At 37.1% G+C, this 24908-nt stretch overlaps 1 protein-coding gene across 1 annotated transcript in view; it reads right to left on the bottom strand.

Moving 5' to 3' along the window:
* The window catches only part of GK5 (glycerol kinase 5), a 36442-nt gene that overhangs the window by 2630 nt on the left and 8904 nt on the right, over window positions 1–24908 (bottom strand). Inside the window, exons 2-15 of the mRNA XM_063306650.1 lie at window positions 23663–23756; window positions 23067–23142; window positions 15236–15329; window positions 12774–12905; window positions 10603–10678; window positions 9474–9535; window positions 8733–8806; window positions 8491–8551; window positions 6152–6278; window positions 4762–4866; window positions 3659–3753; window positions 3230–3333; window positions 1942–2001; window positions 784–917 (exon numbers count right to left, since the gene is read on the bottom strand). Coding sequence (XP_063162720.1) covers window positions 784–917; window positions 1942–2001; window positions 3230–3333; window positions 3659–3753; window positions 4762–4866; window positions 6152–6278; window positions 8491–8551; window positions 8733–8806; window positions 9474–9535; window positions 10603–10678; window positions 12774–12905; window positions 15236–15329; window positions 23067–23142; window positions 23663–23756 — 1294 coding nt within the window. The remainder of the gene's footprint in view (window positions 1–783; window positions 918–1941; window positions 2002–3229; window positions 3334–3658; window positions 3754–4761; window positions 4867–6151; window positions 6279–8490; window positions 8552–8732; window positions 8807–9473; window positions 9536–10602; window positions 10679–12773; window positions 12906–15235; window positions 15330–23066; window positions 23143–23662; window positions 23757–24908) is intronic.

Raw genomic sequence — 24908 nt, 5'->3', positions numbered from 1 at the left:
GTTACTATAGCCTATCTCAATAAAATACAGTTGTAGTCTTCCTGAGGGATTGATTTTCTGGTTTGGTCTACCTGGCTGATAAGAAACAGATGATGAACCAACAGCAGAATATATAAGAATGTATTATGTATAGTACATAATTATACTATTCATGTATAGTATTATGAATCATACTGGTTTAAGATAATGTCATTCCTTTACATAATAATGAGTCACATATTCCATGTTCACAAATATTTAAATATTCAATAAATGATTACTTTGATAAGCTGTACATTAACATTTTGATAGACTCCCAGTTTTAAACCTGGAATGCTTGGATGAAAAGGGCTTTTGATAAACAGTATGTGTAATTTAGTCCTTATCCAAATTACAGTATCTTCACTGAAATACTAAATAAGTAAATAGAATTTTGGATTCTAAATTCAGAAAAATTCATAAGTAAAAACTAGATATGAGAGCCAGTGTGCTATGGTGTCAAAGCTGGAATAGAATCTGGGAAACCACAAGGTTTAGTCTTGCCTTTGTCACGAGGCCAGCTGAGTGGCTTTGGGCGAGGCAACGACAAACCCAAAAATGTTGCCAAGAAAATGGCATGGACTTGCCCCAGCTGTTGCCAGGAGTTAGGGTTGACTTGATGGACCATAACAAAAACTATACAGCATGCACTCGAGAAATATCAAGAGCAGAACTATTATCATTTGCCAATTTTTATACTACATGAAATAAACAGCTGCTTCTCTCTTAAAAGAGGTTTCCCCAAATATTCAGACTAATGCATACCAATAGCGAGGCCTGCTAGAAAAGCTGCTCCAAGACAAGTCATGTCTGTATTGACCGGCTTGTTTATTGATTTATTAATTAAATCAGAAGTCATCTGCATCACAAAACTATTTTTACTGATGCCTCCATCAGCTCTGTGGAGAGGTGGGAGAGAAAAAATAAATCACTTATTCAAATTCTAGAAAATATATATGATTTAAATTGTATGCCCGAAAGACAAAGTAAACACTGCAGTATTGTCATCTGGGGCTACATACAATGTCCGAATAGTATGTGTAATAGGCATGTTACTATGTTACAAGATCTAATGGGGTTGCCTCATAAGTTTTTCAAACTCTAAATAAAACTGAGTGTAATTATCAAGAGATTGAGATTTTCCACACGTGGAAAACATTTAGTCTTATATTTCATTTTCATCAGATGTTTCTGAGGTAGTGGAGAATCTGATCTGGAATCTAAAATAACTTGGTAAGATCCAATTATTATAAGGTTCACAAGCTTGCTGAAAAGTAAGCTGAAAGTAAGTAGTTCAACTGACCAGCGCAGGAATATTCAGCATGTTTTTGTCAGGATAATACTCTTTCTGAATGATCCTATTTGCAGCTTGAGAGTGATAATCAATTCAGCATTACCAGTGGTTAGATTTATCAGCATCCTGAAATCCATCTCTCTGCTAACAGGGACAATGTTCTTATAACCACGTCATTAGAATACTGCAATATGCTATACATATTGTCCAAGCAAATGTGATGCTTGTTGTAATATGTAGAAGTGCCTCAAGCAAGCTATAAACTTAATCCAATATGTACTTTGTTCTGATAAAATTGTACCATTCTTAAAGGTAACATTAATTACTATCTGTTTCATACTTTGTGCCTATAAGATGATTGTCAAGCTAATATCCTAGCTTTTCAAAGGATAAACTGGAAAGCAGTGTTTTGACAAATAGTACACAAATAGTCACTAAGAGGCTAACAACAGCTCTATTAACAACGCTACAGGCAGCTAGAAAGTATTAGGTCAGGAGCTTACAGAAAGAGGTGGCTCCAAGACAGAATTACATTGGCTCTAATGTAACCTTTGGGCACTAAAGTTCATGCACTAAGCTTATTTAAAATATAAATTCCAATTGACAATTTGGACATCATATAAACATACCGAATGGACACAGGTGGAATGCCCAACTCTGTTGTGATGATATCATACAGCTGTTTGTTTCTTGAAAAAAGATGGGGGGGGGGAAATTAAATGTAACAATATACTAAGTAACAGTTACTTTAGAAGCAAAAAATGTCAGTAAGAAACCACAACCAATTGAAATTAGCTACATATTTACACGTGTTTATAATGGCATCAAAATAAGCCATTGTAAAATAAATTACAGCTGCTTAATAAACCAAGGGCTCCAAATTTCTGACCTATATTCTGTTCCTTTTAAAACATTTTAGGCTGTCTTTTTCGTAAGATTAAAGCAGTATATATCATCTATTCAACAAAACCGCAGAAAATAGAACATGAATAGAAAAAGTACTAAAAGTCAAAAAGTTAGTAAAAATCAAATGGTTTTGTATCACTTTAAAGAAGGAGACATTAGTGAGAATTCCAATGATCCTTATCAGAAAGTGTTATTAGTACAAAAGACTGAAAACTAATGGAGAAATGTTCCTAGTCTATCAACAGTCATTTTATCTGGTAACTACTGTTCCCAAATTAAAATATATGAATTCTCAATTTTTCATCTTATATTTTATATGATAAAGGCAGAGGTGATAATCAAGATTAATATACTTAATGTAGCTCTCTCAGTAATCAAAATATTGAAGCATTTTTGCAACTCTAAAATGGTAACAGTGATCATGTATTTCATTACTTGCTAAATGCAGTAATATAAAGCCGATCTGTAATTTAAATTATAACTGCTCAAGTTGAATTTAAAATTTAATCAGCAGGGAGCAAAGCAAAATAAATCCCATTTATCTAGTCCATTATTTAAATCTTGGAGAGACCCAAAGAAGAAATACAAATGGAAAACTGGATTTGGACATGAAGACAAAGTGCAGAGTACTGGAAAGAGAAGTGCATACAAAGCAAGCATGTCAAAAAAAAAATCATGATGAACAAGGATTTGCGCTTATATAGCTTATACAGATTCACTTTCTTGTATGGGTATGCTTGTATTTTTAAGGGAGTTGGGCTGCCTTCCCTTGCCAATGAATAGGTTTATTGCAACAAGAAATTCAAAAGTACAGACTTATAACACTTAGTGGAAATTGATAAACTATGAATTCTGAACAAAACAGAAATCAAATGTGATTGGTCGTAATGACTTCTGGTATGTAGCTATGTGTGGGTGTGCATGTGTACACAAATAGTACAAGTACTGTGCATACTGAGAACAGGCCCAAACACAGGCAACATCCCATTTTAATAGGATGCGTCCAAGTACCTGAAAGCTATGGATTCCAACACTGCTCGAACAAGATGTTTTTTGGTAGTAGTAGATGTGATCCCCATAAAAGAAGTACATGCATAAGGATCATTCACTGGCATCTGAAATAAAAAGGTATTAAAATATGTAGGAATATGTTCTATAGGCAATTGCTCAATAATGTACTGAAATATTAGGAAAAGAATAACTTACAGGTGACAATAAGAGGCAGCTTATTAAAAAGAAGAAAATTAAAACAGCAGTAAGCAGTATATAGGCAATTTTTATATATTTATATAATGATTTAGAATGTGATTTTATTAACCTTGAAAGCAACATTGTAGAACATATTGAAAGTTGAATGAAATGTATAATTTAGGACAATCATACTTGAGAGGAAAAAAAGCAAACTCATTTAAGTAAATAAATCAAAGGCAATCTTTTTACCTGCAAACCACTAAATGATGGGACAAAACAAACTCCTCCTGAATTTACTATGCTATATGCCATTTGTGATGTCTCTTCGACATTGTCAAAAAGATCTGTGTAAGCACACAATATATGAATTAATTCATATCAACAACCCTCACACTTTTATACATAATTATCAACTAACTCCAAGAAAATGTATCTCCTTTCTGCTCCTTTAGCTCAGTGACGATTACCCCAGTTCTCTTTTCAGTACTGGAAAATATTCTAGTATTCTGGAAAATATTCTAGTATTCTGGAAAATATTCTAGTATTCCAGGCGTTGGACACCCCTTCATGGTAAAGTGATCTTAATGGCCTTTTCCGTTTCTCAGGAATATTACTGATATCCACTTGCTTACTGTCCTGGGAAAGGAAAACATTAAATGTTATTTCATCTCCTCACTACTGGCAATGTTTGCATACTCAGAGGGGACAGCTGAATGGTCAAATGACAGCAAGCAAGAGCAACAGAAGAGCCAAGGAGTTCCCTCTTCTGTCTGTGCCAGAGGAGACGGAAGGAATGAGCATTTGTGCCCGGGAATGACTTAGCTATGGCTTAGCAAGTTAGTATGACATCTAAATATAAGTAGCATATAACTAGATGTGAACTTCTTTCAATACAGATCACAGTACAGAATGTCATTATCTGATATTGTGGAAAACATTATTGCTTAAGAATGCAATTTGCCACTTGAAACACATTACAGATGCAAATGCTGCAATAAAACCTTGCAAATATTTTACTGCATGGTGATACTTCATCTTTTGGAGTCAGATGGTTTCTAAATCTAAAAATATATTTTTGCCAGAATACAAGCAATATTACTTTACAGCATAACATTACTTTTTACAGTATATAGTTTTAAAAGATAAAATACAAGCATTTAACCTGGTGTTTCATTTGGTATTGCATCATAAATAAAGCAAAAAAGAAATGCTGTAATGTACATATTCAGAATTACCAAAAGGAAAAAAAAACAGTTCCCTCATCCATCTATGTAAAAACTAGCAAACATTGATAAGTAATGTTTTCTACTTTATCATTCATAGGCTTAAATAATTCAACTGAAGCTACTCACCTAAGCTCTGAGCCCATTTTATAGTATTTCCAGTATCAGAAGCATTGCCTTCAGTTAAGTAAGTTACCTCTTGCCCAATTTTCCAACCAACCAATGGATACAAGCCTTAAATAACAAAACATAAATTTTCAAAGATGTGCTACACTGGGGCCATTACCTGCTTTTGATTCAGTGCAGGCCTTCACCAACAGAAGACATGGGGTAATTTTAACCAAATTCCCCTACAGCCTCTGAAAATACAGCCTAGAGGATGGAAGAATAACTAGAGAGCCCTTCCCTTCTCCCACACTGGTGGAAACTTGGGATGGTCCCTTTGCAAAAAAGCAACACTGGATACACTCAATTTTTATTTCATATTTCCTCTAATTAGTTTATTATGAATTAGTTTTCTCTCCTCTTTATTCTGTCTCAGAACAACTTTTCAAAGGTCAGTGTGAAGGACAATGGTCTTAGGACTGCATGATTGAGCGTGGTTTCCCTGGTCCTAACCTAAAACTCTTATCATTACATAGACTGGCTTTCTAAAAATATTCTTTGGCACCTTAACATGTAAGTTCTTTCCAAAATTTCCGATCTTAGAAAATTGTCACACATTTTTATGTAAATGTTTGGGGGGGGGGTGAGAGAAAGATTACACACACACACGTATGTTATATTAATAATATAATTAGTGCTTTATTACATAGCATGGCAAAAAGCTACATTAGAGTCTAAAATGTTTTCCAAATAATACATTCTTCCACATCTGTTTGAATGAATGTGGGAACACATTAACATGAAATCTCCTAAACATGGAAGTCTTCTGAGAAGCCTATTCAAATTACATTTTATAAAGTTTTGAGAATCTTTATACTCCAGCTTGAATTGAATCTTCCACATTCAATCTTTCCCATAAGAATATCTTCCTGACTCTGGCATTGCTTTTTTTCCTTTTTATGTCCAGGTAAAAGCTATAATTGTAAGAGCACTTAACCTGCATCAGTTGGAACAAAAAACTACTACTGGGAATTATTAGAACTATATTTTGAGAATTTTTTGACTAGCACAAATACTGAAAAAAAATTAACTGATAAAGTATGTAGTTGGGATCGAGCTCTTCAGAAATGATTTCCTATTCCAAAACTTTAGTTACCTCTCTATGTCCTATGACTAAGATAGTTTTCTTGACTGATCAATTTATAAATAGTTAACTGATGATACTTTAATTATACTGTTTTCATTTTAATAAAATAAACTTTTATAAAATTAAATTAACATTTAAAATTAAATTTAAAACATTTAAAATAAAATAAAATTAAATTAAATTTATAAAATTAAATTATATTTATAAAATAATTATTTTAATTTTGTTGTAAAAACTGTGTTGTGTCCACAGCACAGCCAAACCTACCTTTCTTAGATACATGAATTTTGTTTCCGGTATTAATATCCCAAAAGGAACCAGTCCCCATGGTGACTTTTATATCACCTGTATCAAAGCAACACTGTCCGAACATGGCTGCCTGCTGGTCTGCTACCTACAAGTAAAAAAATCAGACAGCAAGATATCAATAGCTACCCTAGATATTAAACATTTAGAAGTACATGGTAATTTTACTGTGTTGAAAAACTAATGAGCCAAGCTTAAAAAAAAAATGAAAAGCAGTAGAATGGAAACAAGACATGTAATTTTCCATTTCATTAGTCAGGCAAAGTAATTTTAATAGGTAAAATACTGTCATATAAAATAAAATTCCCTTCTCACCCCTGTGGGTGGTAAGTGTCTTCCTCAACCTCGGGTCCTCTACCAGAGGCCTGGGAGTTTGAGGGTTCTGTGCAGTATCTTAGGGCTTATCTCTAGCATTGCACTCTTCTGGACAGAGACCTCTGATGTTTCTCCTGGGGTCTGTTGGAGCCACTCTCCCAGCTTGGGAGTCACAGCTCCGAGTGCTCCTACCACCACTGGGACCACTTTGGCCTTCACTTTCCACATCCTCTCTAGTTCCTCCTTCAGACCCTGGTACTTATATTTCTATCCCACCTTTATTATTTTTTATAAATAACTCAAGGTGGGGAACATACCTAATACTCCTTCCTCCTCCTATTTTCCCCACAACAATGACCCTGTTGGGTCATTGGGCTGAGACAAAGTGACTGGCTCAAGGTCACCCAGCCAGCTTTCAAGACTAAGGCAGGACTAGAACTCTCAGTCTCCTGGTTCCTAGCCCAGTGCCTTAACCACTAGACCATATACATATTTATATTTTAAAAAGTTTTATTCAAGGTAGCATCAGGATTTGGTATAACTGTACAGCCATCAACGCCCTAAAACTCTGGCAGAACGTCTTACGGATGCTGGCTCTAGGTTCCTTACAGTTTGCTTCCAGTTTTCCAAACATCACTAGTAAAATGCATCCAGCTACATTTTAGCTTCTGACAAGTCCTTACTCCAGTATTGCCTCTGGTGCACTGTGGGGAAATTAAAAGAATGACTAAACCCAGCTGGCCACTGTAGACAGATAAGGCCACTGACAGAGGAGGATATAAAGAACACTGCCTTCTTCCAACCCCTTATATTATGGGACAAGGTTTACTGGATTCAGTGAACAAAGTAGCATTCTATTATTTGAGCAGTGTAATTCTAACAAGCATAGTACCATTTTTATACGTTTTCTAAGATAGGATAATATTATGTGTGATAGGAAAAGATCCTGAATATATCGCATATATTTACAAAACCATAATGGCAGTTAGGCTTGATTTCTATTAGCGGCACTTGTTCATCTATATTTTATATTGTAGATACACACGCCCAAAGGAACAAATAGTTGACAAAGCCATGATGAATAGCATTATATAGCTTATACTCACACTTTTAATTTATAAGTGTTAAAAAGTTTCAGTAGGTTCTCTTGCCCATCTCCTTGACATATGAGAAAACTTGGCATAGAGACCATAAACAGATCAAAAATAGTTTGAGAAATATTTATATATGATCTAATGTCAGGATTAAGTTCTCACTAGATTCCAGTCCAAGAGTTCATAAAAAGGTATTCCAGATGTATTGAATACAATTATTACCAAATACAGGTTATGGCCCTAGATAAAGTCCTGTCCAAATAATATACGTGAATCAAGGAGGTTACTAAGTCCAGGTTAAGAATACAAGTGATTTATTAATTTTGAAAGAGTTCTGGATAAATGATGATTCTGAATCTTGATTCTGAAAGCATCCAAGAGGCGGAAATATTTAGAACATAACATTGTGCAATTTTAAGTTGTTTAAAATGTTCAGATTAATATTTAATTCACTGAAATAGAAGATGATGATTTCAAAACTGGAATGCTTAGTCTTTAAAAAGGATTAAATAGCATGCTTCTCACAGCAAAAGGAGATTTACAAAAGTAAATACAGCTATTGTACAAATCCATTTGTGCATACTGATTCGTCTCCCTTTCCCCCAGTCAGCTTACCTTGAAATTAAAGAACTGAATTAATGTAATGTAAAAGGCTCTAAGTAAGTAATTTGAGTCATCCATAGTGGATAAAGCTCAGATTTAGCCTGTATTTTTTTTTTGGATTTTTATCCTTCCTTTATTATTTTTATAAAAAACTCAAGGCAGTGAACATACCTAATACTCCTTCCTTCTCCTATTTTGAATCTTTGCTCTGGAAATTTAAGGATTAATGCATTTTAGTCAATACCCAAGTGGATTTAGATATCTAAGAGAAAAAGCTTCTTTACTTACCAAAGCTGCTATTGCAATAGGCACTCCAAATATTTCAGCATCAACTGATCCAAAGATGTGACTTAAAATAAAGGTAAAAGTTAGTGCCTTCAACTTATTTAATAAACCGAATACAGAAAAAAGTCACTTCTATTCTAAATAGAACTTTGACACCATTTCATATAATATTTATATTTCAATAAATAGATATGTATGCCTTCATTTGGAAAAGCAAAAATATATGTTCATTAATTAAAACTTACCTAGTGTCTTCTATTGGGGGGAAAAGTGATATTGGAATGGAAAGTAACTTGCCAATAAGTACACTCCACTGCAGCTGAAATCATTGCATATTTAAAAAAAAGAGTTAAAAGCAATGTAAAGACACACTGCAACAACATGGCAGAGGGAGAGAGTCATACAACATATACACATATAACACCGTTGCTGCGTGAGCTGCACTGGGTGCCAGTTTGCTTCCGGGTCCAATTCAAGGTGTTGGTTATCACCTTTAAAGCCCTACATGGCATAGGGCCAGGTTACCTGAGGGACCATCTCATCTCCATTATATCGGCCCGCCCCACCCGATCATCCAGAGAGGGCATGTTGCGGACCCTGTCCATAAGAGAATTTCATCTGGCGGGGTCCAGGAAACGGGCCTTCTCTGTAGTGGTCCCCACCCTCTGGAATATCTTGCCCCCGGAGGTGAGGGAGGCCCCCTCACTCCTGACCTTCCGGAAGGCCCTGAGGACTTGGTTCTGCTGTCTCACCTGGGGTGGGAAAGTGAGTAACCATTCTTGGGGGTGACTCGCACCCTAGAGTCCCTCCTACCAGCCTGGATTTTATACCTTTTTTGGATTCTATTTATTTACTGTATTTTATAACTGTTTTATGAGATCTTAATGTTTATATTTTGTGCTTGATTTTACTGTAAACCGCCCAGAGTCCCTCTTTTGGGGGAGATGGGCGGTAGCTAAATTTGATCAATAAATAAAATAAAATACCTTAAAAGGATCCAGCAATGCAGTGGAACTGGCATTTGAATAATCTGTAGCATACACTGCACCTAAAATATACAATTAGATATTGAAAAATGAAAAAACAATTATAGTTAAAAACAGAGCTAAAATTTGGTGGTTGATCTCCTAAACAATGTATCAGTCTGAATAGGTCACATAATCAAACTATATATAATTCCTTCCAAGAGGTTATTTTCTTTAATTATCATGTAATATAGAACTGAGCAGTTCATTCTATTATCACCACTATCACCATTTCTTATATTGGTGCTCTTGATCCTCTGTACAGTACATAGATATAATAGTAACCAATCTCACATGCACTGTAGGGACTGTAGAATTGTGCCATGGGTCCCATTCCAGATGATGAAGACTTTCCCTGCCTCCAAGTGTAAAGACCCTAACCCTGACATGGTCTCTCTGCATATGTCCTTGTCAGAGGAGGACTGAGAATCAGAGAATACAGATTCTATGAGAGGTCTGTTATCTAAAATATACGATCTGAGCACAGAGTTAGAACTGCCAAGTCTGATTCCTAACCTTAAAGATACCTCACAACCGTTAAGTCTGTGAGAATGGCAGTGCTTCAAATTGTGGTGCAAGGTATAAAATGGTGCAGAAGGGCAAGATTTTAAAGCTGAGCTTCTCAAGAATCATGAATATCTCCTAAATGGACTACTGTTAGGACTAAGAATAAAATTAGCACACATGGGGTTCCAGTGGAATCCTTCGCTGCCTTGGCTAGGAATTCTAGAAATAATGTGTGTTGCAATCCCTCTTTTATACTATGCACCTTATTCCAGCTTGTTCATCCAGATTCCTGAACTTTGCTCTGCCTCTTGACTACACTTTACGCTTCCACCTTTGAAACTTTTTTATCTGTTCTTGATCCAGTATTAGATTTGGACAAAACTTGTTGTTGCCCTTTCACTGCAAATGTCTTTTGAATCCCTGAGCTTGGTTAGACAGACTGTTCTCTTTAGTTGCAGATAGCAGATTTATTCTGTTTTACAAGTGCTGCTGTGGGTGAACAATGTCAGAATAAGCTTCACTTGCAAAACTTTAGGAGTGAGATGTGGCTCTATGACCCTCCCCATTTAATCACTGTATTCACCTTTAGTGAGTTTATAAAGTAACCATGTGTCAACTGTTCCAAAACAACAATCACCATCTTTAACAGCTTGTTCTACCTGTAAACAAACACACAGGTCACATTTTATTGCAGGAAAGCAAATATAATCCACATCAATATACATTATCATAGATTTGCACTGGCTACCAGTCTGTTACTCAGTCAGGTTCAAGGGGTTAATAGTAGTACATAAAACCCTAAACACAGAAGGTTACCTTAAGTAGGATATTCAGTTACATCAGCCTTCTAAGCCCTTGAAGGAAGCCCTCTTTTTTATGCCATAGTGTGCAAATTGCTGCTTGGTGACAGTGCAGAAGAGGGCCTTCTATGGGATGGTTTTATGAAATGAACAACTCTCTGCATCATGGCTGAGCCCAATGCTAACGTGTTTTAGACATCTTTTAAAAACACACTGTGTTATGTTGACTTCTAGAACTACTTATTTAACACTCAAAATCTTCAGGCAAGAGATTTGGTTTTATTTAGCAAACTTCAGTCTCTAACTATGTACTAGGTTAAACAGCATGAATTCAATCACAGGCAAAAACCAGTAGGCAATACACAATAATATTTATAATTAAAGTTTCAAGGAAATCAATCTGAAGCATGATACAAAGTTTATAGCTTCAAATGTATTAATATACAGTGCTTTAAGATATTGCCTGCAATTTTCATAACTGCAAGGGACTATAAGGAAATGCAGAGAAATGCAAGGAACCGGCTGACACATTATAAATAATATCGATATTTCCCACTCTCTCCTCCAAATCAAGTCTGCACATTTAAGTACAGCATCTAATTTATAATTTTTATGAAACCTGACTGCAGTTGGATAGTGTGTGTGTGTATAGGTTGTTTATTTTGTTTTCACAGGCAGCACTCTTTTAACTTAGCTTAAGGTTTGAACCTCAACTCATTTTCACCCATGACCCTGTCTTTATCAACTGATAGATGTGCCCACCCCCAATGCCATGCTCATGGATACACCTACATCATCTTGAATATATATAGGTCTCCCATTCCCACCTACTTCATTCAGTGGTTGAGCCACACAATACTAATCTTTATCCACCACCCTTCTCTTGTTTCCACCAAATGCTTCTGGATTTCATGTGGGATCAGAAAGAAACAGGCTGAAATGTTGGTAGCTACTGACTAAAACTGCTGGATGAGAAGAACACATTACCACTGATGCAATCTGAGACGGGAGAGTAGAGGAGGATACAAAAAGAGTAAATTGGCATGACAAGGAATGTGTACATTCACACAGCATGTGTTTGGACAATGATCCTGAGAGGAAGGGAACTGTGCTTAGCCTTCTGCAAAAAGAGTATTTTGTCACTGGCTACATTCTGTGAAAGCCATTTTATCTCAATGTCCACAACACTTTGTTTTCTTGTTTCTTATAAAATTCAGGTTTCTTGTATTGGTCTGTCTGTTTTAAAAATTGTACCAACAAGTTGGAAACTATTTTTCCTATAGGTAAAGGTAAAGGTTTCCCTTGACGTAAAGTCCAGTCGTGTCCGACTCTAGGGGGCGGTGCTCATCTCCGTTTCAAAGCCTTGGAGCCGGTGTTGTCCATAGGACACTTCCGGGTCATGTGGCCAGCATGACTCACGGATATAAAATGGCCATCAAATAATATAACTATAGTTTTTGTTTTTTCTGTTTTGTGCCTTCAAGTCAGTTTTTGACTCCTGGAAACTGCCTGGACAAGTCCCTGCAGTTTTCTTGGCAAGATTTTCAGAAGTGGTTTGCCATTGCCTCCTTCCCAGGGCTGAGAGAGAGTGACTGGCCCAAGGTCACCCAGCTAGCTTTCATGTCTGAGGTGGGGCCAGAACTCCCAGTTTCTAGCCTGATGTCTTAACCATGACATCAAACTGGCTCTCAATATAACTATTTAGAGCTTGGAAAATAAATTAGTACAAATTTCCAGTATGGATTAATCTTTTCCAATTGCATGCTAACCAGATATATTGAACTATAAGACCCAATATTCCAGTCAGTCTAGGCTCACAGAACAGATATTAAGTTCATCTTCAATTGGCAACTCAATAGAACAAATAAACTAATACTTAGACACTATTGCCAGTAACCAGTAACCACTGAGGCAACATGAAATCCCTCACAGAGAATTTTAACATGAGTCTTACCTCAGACAGATGCTGTAAAACCCAAGCCAGTTTTAACGAGATATGCTGCGTTGTAAAACTAAAAGAACAGGTTAGCAGAAGTTTATTAATCCGAGTGAAAAAATGCAGCAATGAAGAAATACCATGGATTGCCTGTTCCAAAACAAGATTGGTGGGATAAATATTTGAACTTCTGTCCTACTAGATTTAAGTCAAGTTATATTTATTTAGGACTATATACAAAACAAAATATATACTGAACTGAACATAGAACAAACTATACATTCTGGAATGTCTGCAAAATTGGCTGCAGTTTAACAGAAACCAAATGTTGAATGTTTTGGTTGTTCCACATTTGAGCAAAAAAAAAAAAATCCAGAGGATCTCCTGTTCCCTTGCCTAAGCACTGACCCATCCAGTTCCCCACTTCCCTGTGCTTTCCATCCCCACACTCACCAGCCATTGATATTGTACTGGCCCATGCACCTGCCCCCCCTACAGTGGTCTCAGCAGTACAAAACAGCATCTTTATCTGGCCTACCTGCTCCCAAACCTGCCCCTTCTCTTCCTACCCTTCCCTCAGCTGCCACTGATATACTGGATGCGTATCTGCCCCTTACAGCAGTGGTCTCAGCAATAGGAAGCAGGTCTTATTGGCATGTCACAACAGCATGCCCACCCCCAATCTTCCCAGTATCTTCCCTGCCTCCAATATCACATGTGTCTTTGCCCAAGGAAATTCCTCAGTCTTAGATTTTTTTTTCTGTGTAATTTTTTTCTATATCTGGAACAAAGCAGCCCTATATTGTTCTATATTTGGACCTCAACATTCAAAACATGTATGTTTTAATTCAGGCACAGAGTGCTCAAAATCAGCTGTTCTGCACATTTTGTACATTCCTAATATTATTAACATATGCATACAGCTTAGTGTACTGAGTTCACATACATAGCCAAAAAGTGATTATTTATGCCTTAGTTTGTTGTTTATTGCTTAGTGTTTTATGTGAGTTCAGACAATGTGATTTGTAAACTGTAATTTGTCTGAACTTAGCCATTTGTGTTTTTTTCAATAAATCATGGATAAGCAAATGAGACTTACTATGTTCTGTGAACACAGCCAATTTCTATGAACACAGAACTACTTAACTATTTGGTGAAATACTGGTTATCTGGACCTGTACAATATTCTCTGTCATGCTAGTCCAAAATAAGTTTTGCTTTTCAGAATAGACTAGTATTCCCATGCTACCCAGCAAGAAGCAAGTTGTCCAGAAATTTTTCTGGTGATTTTCTAGGACTAGTTCAAAGTATTGTTACAGGTCTTCACGTGCAGGGGAAGAAGAGAGAACAAAGAAAGGCAAGAATCTATTTCACTTCTGACTGCTTGCATGGAAATCCATTTTGAATATTGCTTGTATTATAAACTTCCTGCAAACTGAAATCCAGCACAGCAGAGAGAAAGTTATATCCCAGATATTTGCTAGATGTTTTCTGGTTTTCCATATGTTTATGCCTGATTTTCCACGTGCACGTAATTTTTAACAAATGTCAATAAAATAAAAAATGAGAGTCTATTACAATATTAAAAGGGACGCGGTGGCGCTGCGGGTTAAACCGCTGAGCTGCCGATCGGAAGGTCGGCGGTTCGAAACCGCGCAGCGGGGTGAGCTCCCGTTGCTCGTCCCAGCTCCTGCTCACCTAGCAGTTCGAAAACATGCAAATGTGAGTAGATCAATAGGTACCGCTTCGGCGGGAAGGTAACGGCATTCCGTGTCATGCTGGCCACATGACCCGGAAGTGTCTACGGACAAAGCCGGCTCTAAGGCTTAGAAACGGAGATGAGCACCGCCCCCTAGAGTCGGACACAACTGGACTTTACGTCAAGGGAAACCTTTACCTTTACCTTTACTATTACAATATTAAAACAGCCTTTCTCTACATTCTCCTGCACATACCAAACAGACCTGAGCCTATAAGAAACAGTCACGTTTAACCTTTCCATTGCAGAAGTCAAAATTCATCTGCACCCCTTCACTAATACCAACTTTTTCATTCAGGCAATTGTAACTATGCTTGTCTTACCAAATCTGCATTCTAAATCTAGATTCTAAATCTAGTCCTTAAAACCAAGCTGCATAACATGCTGGGAGATTCATGGCTATTTCCCTCTCCTAGTCTTCTAGTTTACAGAATGCAGCTTGGGAAGAGTGCTCCTATCTTGCCATTTAGATCAGGAGAATAGAAGGAAAGATTTAAACATCCTCACCTATGACACTGTTTTCCTCATAAAAATACAGGTAGAGCAGCTCTACCTTATTTCCCCAGCCGCAAGTCATCACAGATCTCCCAAGCCACTGGTTTCAAGAAGCAATTACCAGTGAGACCCAGCCTTCTCCATAGTAAGGATGTGTATATATCTGCACACTTGCAAAATTCCATCCTTCCTCCAGCTTACTTTTCAATGCAAAAAAGTATCTCACCTTTATTAAAAAAGATCTGTTCCAGGATTGAGCAAGGGCAGCAGCTCTCACATCTTGCCAACTTATGAAATTATGAAAAGGTTTCCCTGTCTTTCTGAAAAAGCAAAAAGAGATAATTGACTTTCTAATTACGGCACTAATGTCTAAGTTATAGTTATATAATTATCAATGCAGAATCAAAGAATCATGAAAGAAGGGATCACAAGGATCATCTAGTCCAACCCTCTGCAATATGCAAAAAAGCCCATAAACAAGTAAAGCATCCTCAAGAGGTGGTTGTCCAGCCTCCTCTTAAAAACATATGTGGGTTTGTGGTTATAAAGATCTTATAATCAGGATTTTTTTCTTTATATTTAAGAGAAATCTAGATAGCTGCAACTTCGGACCTTGTTTCCTTTTTGACCACCAAAAGCTTATTCCCACTACTGAGTTTCACGCACCAATCAACTATGTCTGCTTTAGACTGTCTTGTGCTTTTCCTTCTGTCAAATGGGATGTTAGGGTTATTGATGGCTGACCTCTGCAAATTTACATCTCCACACTGTAATCATTAGAAGGATATTGTACGAATTGATTATGTCTGCAGTGGGCAAAACCTTTTTATTTTAACACTAGTGGCAGGCAAAAAGGGAATATGAGCTCCAACTTGTACCCACTATTTCTTGTCCTCAGTTCTGTGGCAATACAATACAGTTCATGACTATCACCCCAGTGGCACTCTTTTATGTACCTGCACATCTCTACCTTCAACCTTCTGTTCTCCAGACTCATCATCCCAAGTTACATCAGCCTGTCCTCAAGACCCTGTATCATTTGTTTTGCCCTCACTCAATCTGTTCTAATCAACATATTTCTGGAAATGTGGTGCCCAGAATCATTCACAGAGCCCCAGAGTATGTTCTCCGCAGTGCAGGGTTAAGGAGAGTGTTTCTTCTAATGCTGCCCAGAACTGTTAGCCCTTTTAACAGCAGTCTCACATTGTTGTCTCATGTTCAGCTGTCAATGACCACACCCAAGTCCTTCCCCAGTGCAGTGCTTCTAAGCTCCCTTCTTGTAGAGTGCCCTATATTTTTCCTCTCTAAATGCAGTACATTACATTTCTTCCTGTTGAAGGACATCTTGTCCTTTCAGCCCAGTTTTCCAATCTGTTAGATTATATTCTCCAGATTTCCTAATTGTGTGTCATCAGCAAACAGACAAACAACCCATCAATTCCAAATTGTTGACTAATATTGGGTCAAGACAGAGGCCTCTGGCACCATTGGTTGCTTCTTTCCCACTCACTATGGAGTGATTAATGCTGACTTCTGGAATGTGGTTAGCTAGTTAATTATGGACTCATTTTATTGCAGTGCTATCCACCTATACTTTTATAGCCTTTTACCTTTACTTTTTGAAGAAAAAAGGATGAGATTTGTCTCACCTATTTTTGACAAAACCACGCTGACTTTTAGCAAGCAGAGCATAGTCTTCATGATGGTTACAAATGGCCTGCTTTATTATCTACTCTTAACATCTTCCAGATACTGATGTTAGGCTCACTGGAAAATTAGTATGGGGATCTTTTTTTTTTCTTTTCTTAAAGAGGGGAACTACGTTTACTCTTTTCCTGTCCTCTGACGCTTCTTTTTTTCTCCAGGAAGATAATGTTGGACTTTAGTGACTGTGGTCCAGACAACAGACTTCCTGACCTGCCTGATGTGAAAGCCTAACCAGTAGATTCAAGTTAGCTGGCCTGAACATCCCCTGTTGTGTTTGTTCCTCATCTAGGCTACTCAAAGCATCATTTCCTTTGGACAGAAAGATGAGTCAAAAAAATGAGCTCTCATGCTTTCTCTTAATCATGTTAAGGTTTCTCAATTTGGAGTAAGCAATAAGGTCACATCTTCTTTGTCTTCCTCTTGCTGCTGAAATATATGAAGAAACCCTTCTTATTGGACAGATTTAGCTTTCCACCTTCCTCATATTATACCTCATTTCTGAACTAAAGATGGGTAGATTTCTTTGGATATTAATCTTTTTCTATTTTGAATAAGCAAACTTTTTTAACCTCAGCTCCTTTGTGAGCTGCCTATTCAACCACATTGGGTCCTTTTGATATTTCCTAGTTTTCTTCCTCACTGACATTATTTCAGACTACTATCCTTAATTTTCTTTCCAAGAAAAATCAGCTAGCTACAAAATCTTTGTCTTTAAGGTTTTGTTCCTATGGCATCTTCCTTACTATTTCATTTATTAAAATTAGTCTAAAATCCATAATTTGAATTTTTTACCAAATTTTTGTAAAGATCAACTTTAGGAATACATGGTCAGTTCACCCCCAAAGTTTTTACTTCTTTAATATCTTCAATCGATGACTTCCTGTAAGTAAGAACCAAATCTAAGGTAGCAAACCCCCTAGTGTCCATCTAAACTTTTTGAAAGAGATAATTATCACCAGCACAGATCAAAATTTATCTGACATCTTGTATTTGGCAGAATTAATTTTCCAAAAGATGTATGAGTAGTTGAAATCTCCATGTTTTTCTGAAGCTTCAGTTATCTGTTTCAGTAAATCCTCTACCTCTTCTATGGTCTATATCAGACTCCTAGCAAAATATCCTTGCCCTTTATTCTAGCCTAGATCCTTTTATCTTGCCTATTTATCCCTTATCTAGATCCTTTCATTCCTGATATGCAACATTATACAACCTGTCTTGCGCTTCCCGTTCCTCTGAAAGAAGCTGTACTCATATTGTACATATGTACCAATATTTATCCCACATGTTCCTGTTACCCTTACTTGCCCTTGTACCTCATAACATCCAGCTCATCTTGCTTATTACCCATACTTTGTGCACTGGTATAGAGACATTTATTGTAATGAGCTAGACTCCCTGTGTTCCCCTTTTCATTAGTTAAACACTTTGTTTTGCTCCTACATTCAAATCATTACTCATCAATGATTTTATGACTCTTGCCCCCTTGTATGCTAGTTTAAAGCCCTCTTGACCGGAATTAGCCAGCTGTTGTCCAAAGATGTACTCTTCCTCCACAGAGAGATGAATTCCCTCTTTGCAAAGCAGCCCCTCCTCTCTTAAGTTTTTACCAGTATAAAAAACCCAAACCTCTGTTGCTTGCACCCATGTTGAAACCAGAACTTTGCTTGAAAAAATAAAGTTGCAAACTTGGGCAGCTTTGATGCAGGGTTACAAGGAGAAAGCCACTACTCTCAAAAAAGAACGTTGCTGCTCATCTACAGTTTGTGAAAGACCATGTGGATAAGTCAGAAGGCTAATGGAAGAATATTCTGTGAATGAAAATAGAACTTTTTGGCTTGAAGGAAAAGTGTTATGGTTGGTGAAAGGCAAATAGGAAATCAACCCTGACAGTTCATTGGAAGGACAGATACTGAAGCTGAAGCTCAAATACTCTGGCCACCTAATGTGAAGAGAGGACTCACTGGAAAAGACCCTGATGCTGGGAAAGACTGAAGGCAAAAGGAGAAGGGGACGGCAGAGGATGAGATGGTTAGATAGCATCATCGATGCAATGAACATGAATCTGAGTAAACTCTGGGAGACAGTGGAGGACAGGAAGGCCTGGCGTGCTATGGTCCATGGGGTCACGAAGGGTCAGACATGACTTAATGACTGAACAACAACAAAACACTGCATTCCAAATTAAGAACATTGTACCATCTGTAAAACGTGGTGGCAATATCATGGTTTAGGCCTGCTTTGCTTCCTCTGGACCAGGACCACTTACCATCATTGATGGAACTATGAATTCTGAATCATACCAGCAAATTCTACAAGAAAATGTCAATGTATCTGTCCATGAACTGAAGCTCAAGAGAAAGTGGGTCAAGCAGCAAGACAATTCAAAACACACAAGTCGTACAACCAAAGAATAGTTAAAGCAGAAGAAAGTTAACGTTCTGATATAGCCAAGTCAAAGTCCTGGCCTTAATCCTAGAGCAATGTTGTGGAAGGACCTGAAGCAGGCAGTTTGTGAGAGGAAGCCCATCAAGTTGAAGCTGCTCTGTAAGGAGGAATGGGCTAAAATTCCTCCAAGCCAATGTTCAGGACTGATAAACAGTTATCGGAAATGTTTAGTTGCAATTATTGCTGCCCAAAGGGGCCATACCAGTTACTGAAAGCAAAGGTTCACATACTTTTGCTACAAATATGTAGCTTTGGACTTCTGTTCTCAATAAATAAATGAACAAGTATAATAGTTGACTTGTTTAATTGGGTTCTCTTTATCTAGTTTTAGGACTTGTGTGGAAAACTTATCACATTTTAGGTAATATTTATGCAGAAATATTGAAAATTCAAAAGTGATCACAAACTTAAGCACCATTGTATATTATTTCAATTCCTGTTTAAAAAAAAAACAAATTTTAAAGCATAATTTTTCAAACAATTGTTGAAATAACTGCAGGGAATTCTCTGTTAAAAGCAAAGCTGCTTTTAAACTCTAGGACAAGTCTTAAAACATAAACCAACTAACTCATGATACATCTAGTACTGGATTATATCTCTTCACACAACATGTTGGGGATAGCATGTTTGAAAGTTAAAAAAAGTCCTCTGTGTGAAAAGCAGTATAGTACAGCCAACTATTTTAACACGTATTTCTCCCTAACTCAGAGTGCAGGTAAGGCCTTGGTTGCAGTTAGATATTTCACTAGCTCTTTATCTTCATTGCAGTGAATTAGTTTGAAGATTAATACAGGTAGTCCTCAGTTAACGACCACTCACTCAGCGACCTTTCGAAGTTACAACAGCGCTGAACGAGTGGTACTTACAACTGGTCCTCGAAGTTCTGGCCATCCCAGCACCCCTGCAATCATGATCTGGGCATTTGGCAACCAGCTTGCACTTAGGATGGTTGCAGAGTCCCGCAGTCATATGATTGCCATTTGCAACCTTCCTGATGGTTTCCCACAAGCAAAGTCAACGGGGAAGCCGGCAGGGAAGGTCACAAGTAGCTCCTGTAAGTCTCCCCCACCAGCAGCAGCCACCCCTGGGCCCACCCTGCTCACCCAACACCCCACCAGCGCACCCTCCTACACCCAGTAGATCACTATGACAATAGAGCTGAAATATATTTAAAAACACAAGACTTAATGTAATTGTCCATATCTACTGGACAGGAATTTATAAGAATTAAGCTTAAGCTCTTTATTACTTTTTTCTATTTATTTCTTCATTATATCTTAACTATGGCAACTTAAGATGGGACGCGGTGGCGCTGCGGGTTAAACCGCTGAGCTGTCGATCGGAAGGTCAGCGGTTCGAAACCGCGCGGCGGGGTGAGCTCCCGTTGCTCGTCCCAGCTCCTGCACACCAAGCAGTTCGAAAACATGCAAATGTGAGTAGATTAATTGGTACCGCTTCGGCGGGAAGGTAACGGCGTTCCGTGAGTCATGCTGGCCACATGACCCGGAAGTGTCCTATGGACAACGCCGGCTCCAAGGCTTTGAAACGGAGATGAGCACCGCCCCCTAGAGTCGGACACGACTGGACTTTACGTCAAGGGAAACCTTTACCTTTACCTATGGCAACTTAATAACTTCTCTAAAGAATTCAAAATAATTCTTTAGAGAATTATTAAATAATGTGAAACTATTTCTACATAAGCAGCTTTTAGCAGAATAACTGGTTTTGCAACTGTCAGATTTATTTAGTGGAAGAGTTTTAAAAACGCACCTGTTGCTACATTCCCTTCTCCCTATAGATAAAGTTGAACTGACCAATAGTACTTTACTGAGAAATTTTGAAAGATTGTTTTCTTCCCAACCTTACTTCTCAACTTACAATTTATTGCTGTAATTCTTCCCAGGATATGTAGTATTACTGTAGTTGATTCACATATGGAAGAACTCTGACTGGATAATTGAAGTAATTATTGAACTCATTTATCAAATTTATAGAGCCACCCATCTCACAAACTAGGCTCATAACTGAAGAATTCAGGAAAGAAATCTCAATATTCATATTATTCATACAAACTTATTCCTAAAACTTGTATAATTACGTATCCTTTTAATTATACCTTTATAATTTATTTCATCAAAGTATTTTATGTAAAGACCATAATGATAATATACAGATCCCCAATTATTTAACAGGATTCATGTAGGCTGTGTTCTTTCTGCTCTCCAAGCTGTTAGTATATTAACTAATGTAATGGAATCAGTGATGAGAATATTTTGGGGAGGCCAGTTTCAGTTAGGGTTAGAGAGAACTCTAAGGATAGATCAGTAACCACCCTAGTCACATGGTGTGAGGGTAATACTAATTTTCAACAAGTAGGAGACATATGTATCTGTGGTCAGGTCACCAAACATGTATCATAATTTCTGCTATAGGTGTCCACAGCTAGCCCTATTAATCCTACTAATATTCAATAGGTTTATGTTGAAAGAGAATAATTTGTTGAAGGAGAAAAGAGACTGAAATAGCCAGGCTGCTACTAATATTTTAAAAAGAACATATTAAGTCAATAGGCAATACCAAAGCCATGCAGGGAGACAGAGAAGAAGTTGCAATAGTAACAGATTATCTTCCTTGGCTGAAAACTTCACAGGGACGATGACTGTAGCAATGAAATAAGAGGTCTGCAACTACAGGCTGAGGATATAATAAAAACAAAGCCCACTCTTGCATACAGACATCCAGAGACATAATTATTTTTCCATTAATAGGGTTAGCTGTGGACACCTATAGCAGAAATTATGATACATGTTTGGTGACCCCTCTTCCCCTTCCACAGATACATATGTCTCCTACTTGAGAGAAAGATGTCAGAGATCAAGACCAAATATTAAAGTGCAGAGATATCACCCAGACAAAGGCTACTTTTTTCCATTTGTAAAACATGGCTGTGAAAGCTGAAACATCAAAAAGGTCGAACAAGGACAAATTGATGCCTTTGAATTGTGGTGCCAGTGAAAGCTTTTGGGAATACCACGGACCAACAACAGAGTAAATCATTTAATCCTAGATAAAATAAAACCAGCCTGCTCACTGGAAACACTATTAATGAAAGTAAATCTTAAGTATTTCGGACACACGATGCAAAGGCAAGAGTCATTTGAAAAGCCCCTGATGTTTGGAAAAATGGAAGGCAATTGAAGAAATGGCCAACAGCAAACATGGTAGCTAGATCCTATCACTGATAACACAAACATGAGCTTACAAGAGCTCAAAAAAGCAGCTGCTGCCGGGCAGTCCTATGTAGATGATGTCCATTAGACCGCAAAGAGTGAGAAGCAACTAAATAATTAAACAACAATTTTGATTGCTGGGCTTTTGCTTTTGTTTAGCAGAGGTAACACACGTCCTTCATCAGAACCAACACTGACGGGGATTCAGATAGATATTGTCAATAAAGGGGTTTTTTTTACATAAAAGTTGAGGCCCACCTTTTAAAGTGGCATTTTAAAACTAGAATCAGTAAAGCTTTTTGGCTGTGTAGGAGCATATTCTACATCCACACATAAACATATAATTAGCACCCGCCCTTCAGCAAACCACATATTTGTTTTAACTTCATTCTGTTGAAAAATACAAATTTTACAATGGGTTCCAAATAAAAGCTAAATAGAGTTCATAAATATTTTTAATACCATGGGCGACATCTTTGTAAAGTACTTCAATTTTGACTGTTGTTTCATAAATAGCAATTAGCATAACTCATGCCTAGTTTTATTAAATAAGTATGTGTGACTAGACAGCCATCAAGCACTATTACCAACAGGTGAACTTTATTCATTTTGGAAAGCATCCACATTTAACAACACATACAGGAGTAAGGTAACAGTGATAACCTACATACATACTTGTTCCATGTAATGAAAGATCCCCGCTGTGTTGAAAGTCCAAGAGCAGAGATTTGATTCATTTTAAGTCCTGCAACTGAAATTTTTTTATTATTTATTTATTTATTTAAAAAGATTTGTAGGGCTGCCCATCTTAAAATAACTCTGGGTGGCTCACAACAATAAAACTACAAAAAAACATAAAAACTAAAAACCCTGTGCCTCGATCAACCCCCCAGGTTGCCCCATCAACTCTCCACAGGCTCTACCACTCTACCCCAGTACCTGGGTAAACAGTCAGGTTTTAATGGTTTTAATTTAAACAAGAGTTACTGATTAATTATGGTGGTATTTAATTTAATTATTAATCCACATGAATGAATAAATGTAAGACATTTCATTAAAATAAATTTCACACATTAGAAATCACAATTGTTAATTCAGCTTCTAGATGGTGATGTAAGTGGAGAGCAGGCTGTTCCTTAGGAAAGCAGCTCCCATATGTTGTGAGCTCTCTTGTGAAGCCCTTAGCTTTAATCTAGATATCAATATAAAATATATTTCATATGGCAATAATCACCTTTTGAAAGAGCAAATTAATATGACTGCATGATTACCTTGAACTGCTTCTTTAATCACACCAGTGAACTGGGTCCACAGACTTTCAGGGTCAAATTCAACCCATCCTGGCTGAGGATGAAGAATCTCTACCTATTAAGGGAAACATAGGTTTGCCAAGATCATAGATGTTAGTGATCTTGATGAAGATTCCAAAAAAAGCAACTTCACATATTAAAACAGAATTAAAACAGAATTAAAGTTCTTCAGTCTATTGCTTACACACTTATAAGTCACATTCTCTATTTTAAAAGTAGGCAAAGACAATCACAGCCCAGCCATTAGAAATCAATGTATAAAATGCACATACACTTCACATATGTTGTTGAAACCTTCAGAGTATTGTACCTCATAACTGGCCAAATTTTCCATTAAAGCAGATCGTTGTTCATGAGAATCAGAACATGTACATTTCTCTGGCATTCAAAGTCACCATAAATCTGCAAACCAACTTTTAACTAGAATTTGGAAAAGACTCTAGCTTTAAAGATACAAAATAAAACAAGTAATTCTGTAGTATAATATATTAATAATACAAATCAATACTAATTCTTAAGGATTGACTATCAGAAAATAAATGCTACTAATATACTTCCAAGATCAAATCAATCCCTTTTCTCCAAAGAACTTGGTAGAAAAGTGCCAAACCTTAACACAAGAGTGTAAGGAGAATTATAAAACAATAAATATTACACAAAGTTAAGTCTAGTTAAGGTATTTGCTTAACTTTTTCTGATTGTTTCTTTTATTAAACACTGTTTTTATAAACTCACTAGGGCAATTCATAGATGAAATCTCATCTTTAATTACTACTTGCAATTTAAATGTTGTATAATTATCTAACAAGATAACCAGTGAGATCCAACCCTATTACCAAGGGCCATCTCGCTCTAGCAATGTTACGATAGGAGACACTTAATGAATCCTCCCTGTATTTCCAGTCTTCAGCATGCATCTCTTCAGTTCTGCATCAGGGAATGGAGAAATGGAAATGAATCATGCCTTCTTAAAATCTGAACTTGATTCAAGCTTCAGTAGGCTTTGTTCACAGAAAATATATTCAAAATGTTCATACTATTTATGCATCCATTACCAACTCTAGGAATCAGTTTAACATGTGCATCGCTTCATCAAAGACATCAAAAGACACAAAGTATCGGCAGTGTAGCAACAGCACCTCTCATACTTCAACTTGTATGGAGAGCTACAGAGATGACCTTGGAGCTCGACAACAAAAGCATGCCT

Source organism: Candoia aspera, chromosome 6 (genome assembly GCF_035149785.1).
Source record: "Candoia aspera isolate rCanAsp1 chromosome 6, rCanAsp1.hap2, whole genome shotgun sequence".
NCBI classification, from domain to species: domain Eukaryota; kingdom Metazoa; phylum Chordata; class Lepidosauria; order Squamata; family Boidae; genus Candoia; species Candoia aspera.
Note: the sequence above shows the minus strand (reverse complement) of the source record. Positions and strands in the feature narration are given on the sequence as shown.